At 46.3% G+C, this 15839-nt stretch overlaps 1 protein-coding gene across 1 annotated transcript; it reads right to left on the reverse strand.

Annotated features, from left to right (window-relative positions):
* Positions 1 to 225: 225 nt before the first annotated feature.
* Positions 226 to 10557, reverse strand: T265_01896 (hypothetical protein; the record flags this gene model as incomplete). Its single annotated transcript, XM_009166022.1, has 7 exons — positions 226 to 465; positions 2215 to 2445; positions 3247 to 3444; positions 6700 to 6990; positions 8015 to 8182; positions 10190 to 10449; positions 10488 to 10557. 7 exons carry the CDS (start codon positions 10555 to 10557, stop codon positions 277 to 279), a joined length of 1407 nt encoding a protein of 468 aa, XP_009164286.1.
* Between the last annotated feature and the right edge of the window lie 5282 nt (positions 10558 to 15839).

The raw sequence follows: 15839 nt of genomic DNA on the forward strand, positions 1-15839 counted from the left end.
GTTATCACACTGACATTCCCTGTTAAAACACTCACAGTGAGTCACTTCTCCGAAGACGGGCACTACTATTATTGACTGTCATCCGTGATTTGATATACTCTCGTTTACTGGATGGACGGTAATAAGTAGGATGGGTACCGACTGAGGCACTGGTGGGCCATTTTGGTTTTTCTCATTACTCATCGATAGGCAATAAAAAGGCACCCATATGAAAGAACAAGATTTACAAGATAAAGGTTGACAGCATACTATATACAGGTCCCGAAAAAAGCTATTTTATGCAGTTTTTTTCTTCAGTTTTCCACCAATCGGTTTGTCGAACACCTGTTTGAATCCACCACCGTGAGCAGCCTGGAACTTGATGTTGTGTAAATTGGATACCGACCAGGGTGACTCAAAAGCAGTTGTGTCCTGATCAACCAAGTGAGTATATTTAGTGCGTCCAGCCCGACCAAAGTTTTTGACCTACAAGAGAAAAAGGTACACCCAGATTGAGAACCTCTATCCCAAGTTATCAAAAATGCCAAGAATGGACAAAAGAAGTTTTCAAGTATGACGCTTTCAGCATTCTTATGGAGCTTGGACATCAGTTCACCATTGGCCTCAACAGCTAAACCGTATAAAGTGATTGAATGCAACTGATCTGATCCCGATATTTCCACTTCAAAACAAAGTTCATTGGTTCTATATAATCTTAATAATAATAACGTTCAGCTGGCGCCCCTTCGGTGCCTAGCTGCTATGCCACCCGAAGGAAGCACGAGGGCTCGGATACTGTCAGGTTGCCCAAGCCTAGATAGGGGAAGTCGAGTGGCGGAGGTCGGGTTCGAACCACGGACCTTCCGGCCAGTAAATTCGCGCTCTAACCACTTGAGCCATCTCGCCCCTCTATATAATCTTATTAGGCTATGCTCGTTTATACCGAAATCTCCTAACGGTAAGAGCCTTAAATCGACCACATGCCTTCACCTGTATTTCAAAGTGTTTTCGCCCTACAATCTCCCGCTTATTGCGGACATGCCAATAGCGCCTTATCCTCTAGTATCGTCGAAACATCAATACGAGACGTGACAACACCACGATCGACGAGCCTCTACTATGCTAATTACAGGGGACTGGTAGAACAGAACCACGGACGGTTTTTGAGCCGGTAAATTGTCGAGTGGATTACTAACACCAATAACTCACTAGGACCTAGAGGAAAGAGGGAGAAATAGAGAGAAGCCCTCCATGGAAGTTTCGCTTGACAGCATACGAACAGAGCAGGTTGTACTGAGTCACATGGCTTGCGCACACTGCATAGGTCCGATTTGATTGAGGAAGTTCATCATCATTGTCAGCTGTAATAACCGCGTACTCGTCGTACAGTGGTTGTAGCTGCCGCAGTTTCGTTCACCGATGATTATTTTTGGGAGGAGGGGGGTAAGTAGCTGCACATTGGAGGCGAGAGCTGATAGATTGGTGCATAAATCCAGCATTGTCAGTGGGCTGTTAAGTGCGGGGTTGGGAAGAGAGCTATTGAGGAGCTATTGAGCTCCATTGAGGGCGCGACTGGGCCATGTCCGACAATGTCTCTAACCATTTATGTGGACCGTCTCGGGGTCCCCATCCAGGAAGACGGAAGTGATCAGTGCAGCTGAGTTTGCTGGTAATGGCCTTCACACTTCGCTTCCAAGTCATTGTTTGACCGCCTCTGGCTCACTTCCACCCTTCACGTGGTTGTGCGAAAAGAGCCCTTCGAGGAAGTCGGTCGAACTGACATACGCAGCACGTGGCCAAGCCAGCGCATCCTATGCAGTGTGATTAGTTTATCTATCGAGGGTGAGTTATTCCTCCCGAATACCATTCGACGTACTTCAGCATTGCTGATCCGGTGTTCCCACCAGATTCGGGCAATGCTCCGAAGACATCGGTGGTCAAATACTGAAAGTCTTTTGACGTCCTCAGCATTCAGCGGCCAGGTTTCTGATCCATATAGTAATACGGAGCGCACCGCAGCATTGTAAACTCGACCCTTGACAGAGAAGCTGAGGAAGTTGGAAACTAAAATATTTTTCACTGCAAACAGCCTATCTGAACATCTCCCGCTACCAGCGAACCGATTTAAGCACAACTCATGCATGTCGGGGCGTTGGCTGAGAGCCTGCAACAACTTTACCTAGGGTTGTGATCAAGAGTAAAATACAAGAGGTGTTCTCGACATCAGACACATACCTGCATGACTGCTGGGAGCTTGGTCTTGTCGAACTTATCCTCCAGCGTTGGCTCTGCAAAATCCCGTTTGAAAACTTCGTCTTCCATGGTGTGGACGAAGAACGCTCCACGATGATAATACTTTTGAAGAAATTTGTACTGACCCTTGACGGCCTGGTTTGTAATCTTTTTAGGGTTTCGTGCAAATTCTTCGCGGCGTTGTTCATCTGTCATCTGGCGGATACGTTCGATCTGGAGATACAAAATTGGGGTAAATAAGTGAACGTATGGCGACCAAGGCTGGATGGCCTGTCTGTGGTCAAAATAAATTAGAGCAACACGTTACCACTAGGCAGATAGTCGTTCCTCATCTTCCCTTACGCTTCCCTGATGGACTGAAGTAGGGGATATTGAAAGGATGTTTTCTAAGATTAACAGAAAACTGTCGCTCATATGCAACATAACTTGATACGATCCAAGAAGTCGAATTTCTGTAGAATTACAGTAAATTTCCAAGAGAGGACCACAGTGAAATTCCCCACTAATCGCTATTTGACGTCTAATCCTCGCGAGGAAAGGTCACTTCTCAAGAGAAGTCAAAGACTTTCCAAACCATGGTCTGCTACCCTCAGAAGTATTGTGCCAGACAGACCTGTCAACATTAAACCATATGATGCTAGACGTAAGCAAGGGATCAACCAATGATTCAACAACTCGAAGGTGTAAAAAAAAGCCTGGCACAATCAACCCGGTTAATGTGAATTCTTCGTACGTGTGACAGGGTCATAGAGAGAAAGTTCGTGTAAGAAACTCCTAAACACCGGACAAATATTTCTAACAGAGAATAGCTCCAGCTCATGCGAACACTGGAACTATGTTAGGAAGAAAATATGGAACATTGTACAACACTATGTCCGATCTAGATTGGTTAGCATAACTACCACAACCTGACTAGGTTCCAGCCAGGAAGCCATCACATGTAAACGGCACAAATTGGTGGTTCGTTGGACCAAACGTACACATACTGATGCTAGTGCAAAAAGGTGACTATACCTCATTCTTCTCCTGTAATGCAGCTTCGCGCTGTTCGCGGTCGCGTCGAATACGTTTAAGTTCCCGAACTTTCCACTTCTCGTATTCTTCTTGCTCAGCATGAGGATTTCCTTGACCCTCATCTGAATCCAACGCGTCCAGAGCGTCTTCAATCGCATGTACTTCCTCTGCTTCACGTCGGAGTTCACTTTCTAAGAGCTTCGGAAGTGGGAGTAATAAGGAAAGAAAAAATTGGCAGAAAGATGCTACAGCTGTATACTACCAACGGGCTGTTTGGGACGTGAATTCAACCGAAACTTCGAAAGCATAACAGTGTAAAGTGTGAATCTACAAAAGCATAGTCTCGGGCATAGATCAGTTATGACTTTGAGAACGAAGCGACCACTCTGATGGTGAATCTAACAGCGAATCCACTGGAAATCCCAGGTCGTCACCCGTGTCCATTAAGGAGAGCGCCGGCTACCTTGTAATAGAACTTGTACTCTCGGAATGTCTAAACGACCATTATGAGGTGAAGGATTAAGGGTATGACTAGTTGCTGGTACCCTTACGGAGCAACACTTGAGGCTGTGCTTTAGATAGGACCTGGAACTAATTGTTTCTCTGCTTCCAGCGCACCTGTCGCAAAAGCATCAAATCTCCTTTCGAGAAGACGGCAATGCGCATCTGCATAGTGACATAACTACACTATCTCAGCCGCAAGTGGAGGAATAATAACTTCAAGAGCGCTAATCACTTATTATCGATTGATGGGTTCTCAGCATGAGAAAAGCGGGTCATAGGGGTGGGTTCAACGGCTTTCTACTCCGATTGTAAGAAAGAGAGAGGACACCCGTGTGGAAGTAGGAACCCAAAAACGTGGCTATACAGTCAAACTGGCCGAAATGCGTTGCCTCAGGGCAGCTCAATGTTACCAACACGTCGGAGAACTGTTTGTTATGCGGCTAGCCAACGCAAATCCCAGCTGCGATGTATACGTAGTTAAGTCAGAAGACGCCAGTTGACCACTGGATAGGAGTCTGTGCTCGCAACAGCAACGAGTATCGGTGGCGAGCGTGCACCCGGTGTGCTGGACACAGCGAATACATTCTACTAGACTCAGTCTGGGTAGCAGAAGCAATTTAGGCCAGAGGTGCAATTAAATTCTATCCAACAATGATAATTACAGCCCCATGACCAAACCATGCACATTCAGTCCAACGACAGTCAAGGAGGTACGGTAAGAGATTTAATCTACTTGCGAGCATTGTAAACCGCATCTACCAACCATTGGTGGCGAACTACCGGACATCCAGAAGTTCCGAATGGACTCAAAAACACTTGTCTCTAAAGACAGATTTCCATTGATGATGTAGTGACTTTGACAAACCTAGGGACAATCGTACGTCACTCCGGTTTTACGCGGTTACATATGGCACAGAAAGGGCTGGACAATCATCTTTTTATTATTAAAACTAGAAGAAAGGGAAGTCTGACCATTGTCGAATTATCCGATAGTACGGCAACAATAAGGCCTGGTGATTCAACTCTAGATTTGGAAATCAATATATCCCTCCAAATAAATAATAAGCCCGTTTGTGCATTTAAAAACTCACTACCCTGAGACCCAAACGAATGCCTCGTTCAGCTGGTCATATCCACCTTACACTCGAAATCCAACGAGTGAGGTGCTCCGAAACTTATAATAGTAACAATAATAAACAATAATAGTCGTTCAGCTGTAACACCCTTTAGTTCCTAGCTGCCATGCCACTCGAAGGGAACACGAGGGCTAAGGTGTTGCCAGGTTGACCAAGCCTAGACAGAAGCAGTCGAGATGCCGAGGTTGGGTTCAAACCCAACCTTCTGATCAGTAATTTCGCACCTTAACCACTGACTTCATGTTCTCAAAAACTGCATAAGTCTGTTCCAATTCTTGGAATGCACAGTTCACTTGATCACAAACTCTCCCGCATACTGGGCTGTGCAAAAACTTCCCACGTCTTGGAAAACTGCATTCGACACATACATAACGGCGGCAGAACAGATCACTATCTCTCTCAAGAATCAGCGAACATATTCCAAAATATCTGAGGCACTCCACGAGACTACAAATAGCCAGTGGTCAGTCGACAGTTCGAAACACAGTACCCGTTGAAAGACGTCTGACAGTCACAGGTCATTCCACACAATCACTCGCTATTCGGGTGCACAGTCAAACACCCCGGTTGATAGCGCTCGGCGAGGCAATGCCGGGAGTCGGTTCTAAATGTACAAAAGTCGTTGACTCAGAACATGTCCACCTTGGCAATAATTTTCTTCCCGCTGAACGTCCTCACGCGGTTCTCCAAACCGTAGTTGCTATGTGATAAACCTAATAAGGTACGTTTCATGTGGACGGCTGATGAGAGTAAGAGGAATTTTAACGTCTCGTTAGTTAGGTCTCCTAACAGTCTTGATGAAATGGATAAAGGTGACTGTATGCTTCAAATTTCTTAAAAGAAAGTGATGTAACCGTATGTTGGACCTACAGAATATTAGAATGAGAATAGGCACATAACCTCTGTTCTTCCTCACCTTCAACGTGCACACCGTATTGCAATTCTGGGTCCAACTCCTTTGATCTGGAGCAGATATGCACGCAATTTATAGCGAAGGACTCCTAGCCGGAAGAATCGCGCAATTTTGCTCGCAATAAGTTACTTCAAACAAAAGACTCCAATGTATGGTATATGTGACTGATGGTGGTTGCATCAGGTAGCTCGTGAAGAGCCTTCGCCGGCGACTAATCTTCGCGGGGGATAAGAATTTCCAAGCCATTGACATGAGGTTCAAATGAAAGAATGACATTGACCTTTCTCTCGACGATAGCCATTCTCGCCTTTTTTGGCTACTCTAAGTGAATCTAAGGATGTCGACTTCGTGACATCTTGGCTATCGGTCACCGAGAGACGCTGACCAGGTAGAATGAAAATTCGAACAGTCAGCATGCCTGACTGATTTCTCAGCCAGTCGACACTGTTCAAACCAATAAACTAAATTCACCAGAGGCGCTGAGTGATGCTCAGGCCAGTAGTGTACAAGGAGTAGTTACACGATTATCTGATAGACCTACTGTCACCTGAAGAGCCCCCCGGTTGGATTAAAACCGCGCTTGCCACAACCCCTCGGCAATCCAGTGAAATACAAGCAAAAAAGAAATCGCGGGTACTAAGGTTCCTAAGAGCGACGAAGATAACTATGGTATAACATCGACCTTCTAAACAGCCCGTTCCAACTCTTACGACTCCCGATTCTTATGCCAACTTTCTGTCATACAGTCCAGATTGTCCTGTATTAAACAGGGAATAACTGTACCTTGGTATCTCAACCCCTCCGACTAGCACTAATCCGTTCACTGCCATGCTGCTGGAAAGTTAAAGAGAATACGTACACGCAAGAACAGATAGAACAAAATCAGTGCAAAGTGAATACCTTTAAAGTAGTCTTTCTTCGTTCCTCCGCTAATCGCTTTGATTCTGCTTCAGCCTCCTCAGCCAACTGATCGGCTTTGTGTTTGGCTTGCAATGTGATCCGATCACAGGCACGGACGAAGACAGGTTTCAATTTCGGCGCGATTTCATCCTCAGAGCTGGTGTATTCCTCTTCAGAGTATTCCAACTCCTCCTCGTCATCTGCCTCGGCCTCGTTTCCCTCTTCTGCCCACCCTCCCTCAGCCTTTTCTTCGGTTGCTTGGCGAGCAGCAAGAGCTTTCCGACGTATGAGCTAAAAATGCAGGAAAACTGAAGACGTGTTGACGAGTTTCAAATTCTGTCAATTGAAAAACAGGCCCCTCTTCTCGAAGCAGCGCGACAAGCTACTACCACCCATTACTTATGGAAATAATGACCTACAGGGAAGCGGTTACGTCTGTTTTCAAAGCCACTCATGTCAACGGCATGATTTGCCGAGAAAGTATAAATGTCAAAGGGTTGTCATTAGGCCCTGCGAATTTCGCATACCATGATGTAACTAGCTGGCGTTTTTGCTTGCAGCCTTTTCTTAGGTCACTCCCCAAGGTGGTTAGCGTCACTTTTCACTTAATGTATGCTATGGTACGACCTGCCTGAAAGCAACCTCATGGAGTTCCGTAGGCGCGTGGTGCAGAGCTAATACAACTACCGAGGTATGTAAAGTTTTCCACAATCTCCAGTGGTTCTCCTTGAATTGTAAGGGATATGTTCGCAGATGGCACGTTCTGAAGCAGGACTTTGCACTTTGAAGGTGCAAGGCGCATGCCAAATGATGGTATGACGGCGGTCAGTTTATTCAACAGGGCTTGTGCTTCACTAAGGTCTTCAAAGATGAGGGTGATGTCATCTGCGTACTCCAGATCGACAAGGCTCTCGCCTGCAACAATTTGAACACCGGGGTTTTGAAGACCGTCTAGTGTTCGCCTCATTATTTCTAGTGGCATGGCAGCTAGGCACCGAAAGGGTGTTGCAGTTGAACGTTCAACAGGATGGCTAGAGGATTTTACCCGACATATTATTGGACAAATTGGTTTAGCACAAGTACTGGATTCTGTACCACTATCCTAACCAGGAGCAATAAAACCAAGTCCAGAAAAGCCGTCTTAATATGCTTGAGTGGTGCGTTGCATCACCCTCGGAACACGCTCAGCTGGACCGCGGAAAATGCCAACCACAGTCAGCGTCACTAAAACTACATTCAAAATACGTTGGATAAACATATTATGCGGTGTAATCACAATCAGTAGAAAAGAGGAACACTATTAAAAGATGCAAACCTCTCGTCTGCGTGCCAGCTCAGCCTCGTCTAAATCTTCCTCGTCATCAGGTTCTTCCCCAGACTCATGCGCACTGTCTTCCCCATGATCTCCCAGGCGTCGATATTTCTTGTGACGAGCAAGTTTGTCTTCAGCGTCCTCGTCATCACTACTTTCTGATAAATATTGCTGAAAGACAAAACAACACATATATGCGAGATGGGTTCCAAGCGAAGAGGCACAGCACAGTATGTTTCGAGTTAACTCAGTTAACCGAAAAAAAGAACTTGCAGCCAACACAAACTGAGATAAGCTATTAGTATGATCAACAGGAATTAACGTACGCTCAGAGTGGGCAGGAAAATGTGTCCTACCCGCACTCGATCTTCGCTTATAAGAGGAAAACTAGGGGAAGTTAACCTGTTAATTGGTCCAACGAGACATTAGTAAGATACCAAATATCTTCGATAGAAGACCAACAATGTGCTTCACCAGTCACCAGACAAGCTGGCCAATTATAGTTCAAGTTTGATTGTCAGCACGTTTCCGTCGCGAGAGTCCCGCTGTTGAGTGCTTGTCATAAATGATCAGGAGCGTCCATAATATTCTCTTTCACAGTCAGGGCAAAATGGCTCAAGTGGCTAGAGAGTAAATTTACTGGCCAGAAGGTCCGTGGTTCGAACGCGACCTCTGCTTCTCGATTTTCCCTGTCTAGGCTTGAGAAACCTGGCAGTATCCCAGCCCTCGTGTTTCCTTCTGGTTTCATGGCAGTTAGGCACCGAAAGGATGCTACAGCTGAACGATTTTATTTCACTTTTTCTCTTTCACAGTCAAGGCAATAGTGTACAGGAACCAAGTTTTCGGTATATTTTCCCCTTCAAACTGCAGGAGTATCTTGTACTTCACATGGAGAACTTGAATTTCTTGGTCGGTTCACATCTCTCGACAGCTGCATAATCTCATGATTTTGTCGTGATAAATTGAATCAGTGGGCGGATAAGCAAGGCACGGGTAGTGTTGGCCAACTTGCGTCATTTGTGACATCCGAAATTCTGAACGAATGCATGAGCATCAACCAATGACATGGCATGGAACTATGAATGGCCTGGCTCCAACATCAGCGGGGAAGCGGCCGTGGTCACAGATTTCACTGATAATTCAATCCACTTCTTCAAGCGTCGATATATATCAGTCATTGACAATCTTCTATCCACAGACTGGTCGGCCTACTTCAGGATATCGTGCTTTATATTTAGAACGTTGTATGGAAGCTTTCTGAACAAGTTCCATATCCAGATGCCTTTATTTCCATCCGTTGTTGCCCAAATTAACAGACGCTCGAGGTCCTTGTTCTCCAAAGTCTCAATGCTGCAAATAATGACGGTGATAGGGTGGAATGAGATTGGTATAGCTTGGTTTATGTGGTGCAAAACCAATTCTGCAGACAATCCGAGGGAAAATACCGTTCTGGGCATGTTGTTGTATCTTCTCTGACTGGGGTCATTCATAGAAGATTCCACTGAAACCAAACAACTCGTGAGTACCATAGTCACCGGACCACCAGCGAAGTTCAATATACCAACATCATAATCACAGTAACCAAAAGGTGAGCTGTGTGGGGATTCTGTACGAAACAATCTGCCTGTGTCTCAGTGGCTACTAATTGAGATTAAAATCAATGTGTGCAGTTTTACACATCGTGGGAAGCCGGACGACTATCTGCCATAACGCCTAATGGATAAAGAATATGCCATAAATTCTACTATGATGGTTCGTGGTGTGCGGTCATGGAATGCAAACTGGGGACTGACGATTAGGCAACGAGGCTATCAGTCACGAAATTTCGTGCATGTCAAATCGATGAATGAAAGAATATGCCATAAATTCTACTATGATGGTTCGTGGTGTGCGGTCATGGAATGCAAACTGGGGACTGACGATTAGGCAACGAGGCTATCAGTCACGAAATTTCGTGCATGTCAAAATCAACGAATGAATAGTTGTGCATACTACGGCAGGTGAACCCTCATGAGATAAAAATCTGAAGCACAAGGCTTTGAAAGGAACTTCGTAGACACTTGAGCTTCGCTGATTCAATCTAAACTAGATCTTTAAGATTCAATACATCCGAAACTCTCCTGAAAACGAATCGATTCACACAACAACGACAAAAGAGATCAACCGAATTCAACTTACCTTGGCTTTCAAAAGCCGTCGGAGTCTCGGTTCTTCGAGATCCACGGCCGTAAGACCTCCGGATTGGGCCTCATCATCATCTCGGTCTGGTTCGCGAGTTTTGTTTTTTCCGAGAGCTTGACGTGCTGAGAAAGCTTTTATTTCCTCAGCCTTTTGGTTAGAAATTTCTGGTTCAGATTCTGAACTTGAACTAGAGGCAAAATCAGGTTTTTTTCCGGCAACATAGCGCTGCACTTTAACCTTCAACATGTACATTTGCCCTATTGAAGACCATGAAAAATTGGAGAATCGAATTTACCTTTTTCATTCTTGACGGGAACAGCTCCCGCCGTTGAATGAACCTGCGAATTAGGCGGGTTGCTCGTCATGGCTACTTTAACGTGAACTTAAAGTGCCAGCGAAGTAGTTGGGAATCGCATAAAACATACAACTGAAGAAAGGCCAATGTGTACTGGCAGAGTCGACAGCGCTGGAAGGTAGGAAAAAAGCAGTGGATGGGTATGAATACTGAAATACTGAGCTACTGGCGAAAAACCACGATATTCGCAACCAGAAATAATTTCATGTGGTCGTCGGACGGTGTCATCAGTTGTGTTTGCAATAATATCGATAGTAATGCACAAGGACGAGATGGACCAGGCGGTTAGAGCGCGAATTTGCTGACCGGAAGGCCCGTGATTCGAACCCAACCTCTGGCTCTCTACTTCTCCTGTCTAGGCTTGGGCGAATGGCAGTATCTCAGCCCTCGTGCTTCCTTCTGGTGGCATGGCAGCTAGGCACCGAAAGGGTGCTACAGCTGAACGATTTATTTATATTTTATTAATGCACAAGGAGGCAAGCTTAGAGTTTCTGGGCCCCCATAGGGTGGTTACTTTGGACGGGAATCGACATGCACGGACTTTGGCGAACGCATGCTGAAGTTATATGATGATCACCGAAGGTATCTGCGTAATAATAAATCCCGGAACAACCTAATCCGCTTAGCCTCACGGAGGCCCCGTACGCGATCCAGCGTCCAACACATATAGGTCATACCGCCGTTAGGTGTAATGGGTGAATTGTCTACGACCACTCGTTCTGGAACACCCATAGTTTAATGCTAGGTTACACACTGTCCATTACTCCATCGCCTCTACTCAGTACAGGGCTGAGCGAGAAGAGCTCTGTGAGGCAAGTCTTCCGACATGAGAAGTACATATCCTAACCATCGTAACCCATGAATCGTGAGTAATTCATCTATTGTGAGAGTTCTTCCTGAAAGCAAACGGGTGGCTCAGCATTGCTAATCTGATGTTCCCACTAGACCCGACCGATGCTTCAAAGATAATAATACTCACACACTGACAGCTTTGGTATGTCATCTGCGAATAGAGGCCGCGTCTCTGGCGCATAAAGCAGTAACGATCGCACTGCCGCCGTCTAAATTCCGACCGCAACAGCAGGCTTCTCGGCCGTAGCAGCGCCTAAAGACGTGCGGGGTAGTGGGATCCGCGTGCACTCCTGCCTTACAAAAAGAATCTCATCTCTAGCCAGTCCAGGAACTTCCCAGGTAACAAATGTCTATTTCGTCGATTGCCCCGTGTGCAAGCGTGAAGCTTGCGTTTGATCCCACCAAGTAATTCATCTGTGGCGCCCTTTCGGTGTCTAACTGCCATACCACCCAAAGGAGGCACGAGAACTGGGATACTACCAGGTTGCCCATGCCTAGACAGGGGAAGTCAGGATACAGAGGTCGCGTTCGAACCACGAACCTTCCAGTCAGTAATCACTGAGCCATCTCGCCCCCAGGTCACACTAAGTCTAGCAGCAGAACTTTACACTTTGCAGATGCCAAGCATACGCCAGACCGTGTGGTAAAGTTTTTCAGGTTATTAAAATTGGTTTGGAAAGACCTCAGCCAAGAAGAGCAGTATCGCCCGCACACGCAATGTCCGTGAGTGTGTCCAGAAGCATTTAAGCCACTAGGATTTCAAAGGCAAGAAGAGAAATTTCAAGAAGCACATTAATAATTGAATTGAAGTGAAAACGTGAGAGGGAAGTCTTATCTCACACTACTAAACGTAGTGAACACAGGCGAAAGCTTGCTGTATACACGTACGAGCCCACAGGAGTTCGCATAGTGTCCTCATAAGGGATGTAACTTTGGAAGAGACACCTTGAATCATCATACTCTGCCAGAGTTTCTGATGATCGATAGACTGGTTGCCAGACTGTTCACCAAGACCCCGCCACATTCTCTGGAGAGTGCGGGGTGTAGAACATCCGAACCAAGTGCCTTGTCGCGCTTGAGGATTGATATTACACACTAAATTTCAGTTGCTGGTGGCTAGTTGGTGTCGATGTTCCATACAGACCCGCTGGGTGCCTCCAGCGATTGCGTTGAAGGAGACCAAACGAAACGTTTTCTGAAGAGCTCGTCCCAGCGCTCAAGAGGACGATTGGGGATTAAATTACAGTTACGTCGTTTTCACATATCAGTTCGCTGACACTTGTCACCTTCGGACCGGTTGAGCAAATCAGTTGAAATGGGGCGTGGCTGTTGCCTACGGCGAAAGCCCTCTCCAGCCCCTAGGCCTTCAAAATCCATCAGCACCCCCTGTTATTCTTCAAACTCCTGATCATCTGGGGTTTGAGGGGACTGCGTGCGTCATCACAGGCGCTATTTCCCGGGATGGCCTTCCTGTTAGCAGTAAGATCTGCTGATCTCGATGACATCCAGTGCTCATTCATTCGAGTCGGACGGCCCGGACAAACAGTTCGGAAAGCTGAGAACATAGCTCCTTTAAACCGCTTCCATTCAACTTCTATACAATCTTCCTTATCAGCATAATCGCGCCTTCCCGGTAGCTTTCTAGCCAGATCAGCTCGACAGTCTTCAGCTATTGAAACTTGCCGAAGTCGACGAATGGAACTGCTCTGCCTTGTCACACGTGGTGCTGCCGGAAAGCCAAGTGATAACCGGGCTCGCACAATGGCAGTATCAGAGTCAAGATGCGTAGCCCAGAAGGAACGACAATCCTTAACTGAGGCTCTCCGTTGGTAACTGACAACCACATGGTGCGACTGAGTCCATGGCTGTCTTGTTGTAGGTGGCCTCCAAGTAACTCGATGTGAAAGCTTGTGTTGGAAATTCGTACTGGCCAGGAATAGACAATGATTAGCACATGATTGGGGCAGTCGCTCTCTATTATCGTACGCCGAGCATCGACCCTGGATCTACCAACTAACTGGGTTTCTCCAGGATTTATTCGTCCAAACTGGGCATTGATATAACCCACAAGGATTAGGATATTCATCCCTCTTGCTGACCAAAGCACACGTGGTAGTTCTTGATAAAATCCATCTTTCTCATTCATCCCTCAAACGCTGCTCAGCTACCGGTCCTGACAAGGCCCCACCCGCTCTGTCCAAAGGTGGTGAAATCCCCTGTTGATGCTTGTCTAGATTGTTTGCCTCTATCTGGGATAAAGACCGTCCCAACTAACTAAGCTAAGTCGACGTTGGTGCCCACTAGCGAATGTTTCTCGCAATGCATGATAATCGCGGAAAAATTGGCTTAACCCCCACTTTAACAAGACCCTGCCTCGCTTATCTGACGTCATCTTACGAAGGTACGTGAAGATGGAACACAAGAAAAGTAAGCAGGACTACGGATGGAAAGATGATGTGCGGACCAGGAGTGTGTCAATACCATGTGCTGTTCGTAATTCCGTGGAAATAAGAGGGCAAATGTATGGCCAGCTCTCCAAAAACAGTTTTTAAAAACGGGGGCGTCCGAAAAGGATGCCTATTCTCTCTATTTCTATTTGCCTTCGTCATTGATGCGGAAACGATGTGACTGCTGGAAATCCTGAAGACCATGGTGTTCAGATCTCTCAACCAGAACCTTGCCGACCTGAGATATACAGACGATATTGTTCACATGTCTGAGAGTTAGCGAAAGGAGAAACTATTATTTGAAAACCTGACGGAAGTCAGGTTATTATTGGCGCCCACAAAGGGCAGTTATGCTGCATGGCATAGTATTTGACAGTGTCCAAGATCTCCAGGAGAGACAAAGGAGGTGTTGGAACGCTACAAGTGCACGGAAGTTGCAGTAACGCCAAAAGCTTACACCTCCCGGATGAAATGATTGTAGAATTTTCAAGTACTGGTGTAACAGATCCCAAATCCTGCGCTTTTCTGCTTCGCCAACACATCCGTCCCCCACCAACTCGACAAACCTCCAAGTCCAATCCCAATCTTCCTACATGTGATTGCTCATGTGCGCAACGATTCGATTAGAAATCCCTTACGGCTGGCATACGAAGGACCTTTCGCCACTGATCGTAAAGGCCGCAAAAACAGCATCGATCGGTTGAAGGTCCCTTACGTACATATATAACCACCTCCAGATGATGAAATCGAATCGTTCAGCTGTAGCACTCTTTCGGTGCCTAGCTGCCATGCCACGAGAAAGAAGCACGAGAAATGGGATAGTGCCATGTTGCCAAAGCCTAGGCAGGGTATGTCGAGAGGCAAAGGTGGAGTTCGAACCATGGACCTTCCGGTCAGTAAATCCGCGCTCGTCACTGAGCCGTCTCGCTAGATGATGAACCTACTATGTACCCCTCCGTTACACAGCCGCATAGTAATACGAACTCTCCTTCGACCAACACAGCACACACCCTCACTTACAAGGTTTGGTCGACATCAACAACTTCGCGTAGGTTTTAACCACTAACCATTGTGGCGCATTTCTTTTTCGAGCGCCGTGATCACCCCAGGGGGAGTTCCGCAGGACGTGTAAACCGCTATTTCTTCTGCCCGATATCACGTCGCTTCTTGCTGTCAATATTAGTCAAATTATTGTACAAAATTTAGTTTAACGAAACACACGACAGGTCCTTAATTCTTGGGCTTAACTAGACCTTGCGCCCTTTACTGAATGATTGTTATTGTGACTGGTGGTTAAATAATATTAGCTAGCACTAATTCCCAACGTGAAAAAATTTGACCTGCAAACACTAGGCCAATTTATTCATATCAGTGCTTTAATCTTGTGCCGGTCGGAGTGGTGGAATACTGGGAAAGTAGGGCCTTCACTTCCTGGTGTGGTGGTTCAGCGGAATACGGACCTGCAGGACTTCCCCTTGTCAAGTGAGACAAGATTTCCTTGGATTTCCTTGTGACATAATATCTAACTTACATTAGTATTTCATTCTGTTTATTAGAGACTCCTTAGAGCTGTTAGCCACCACAAAGTAAACGCACGAATCTGAAAGGCCAGAACTGCTTTTGCCAACCCGGATAAAAATCATTCTTTGATCCCCGCCACAGCGGTCGCCGAAGCATGCAGCAACTCCATCAAAGTCACACATTGTCGCATCCAGTATTTAGAAGACAGCTGGAACAGTCTTTACTTCGAACGGAAACCATGCGTACTGGAACAGACCGCCATGCGCGTCGGGCGAGATGGCTGACCAGTCTTTACTTCGAACGGAAACCACGCGTACTGGAACAGACCACCATGCGCGTCGGGCGGGATGGCTGACTGACTGACTGGAAAGTCCGTGGTTCGAACCCGACTTATGCCTCTCGACTTCCCTGTATAGACTTGGGCAACCGGGAAGCATCCCAGCCATTATGCTTCTTCTGATGGCATGCCATT

Source organism: Opisthorchis viverrini, assembly GCF_000715545.1.
Source record: "Opisthorchis viverrini unplaced genomic scaffold opera_v5_21, whole genome shotgun sequence".
NCBI classification, from domain to species: Eukaryota; Metazoa; Platyhelminthes; class Trematoda; order Opisthorchiida; family Opisthorchiidae; genus Opisthorchis; species Opisthorchis viverrini.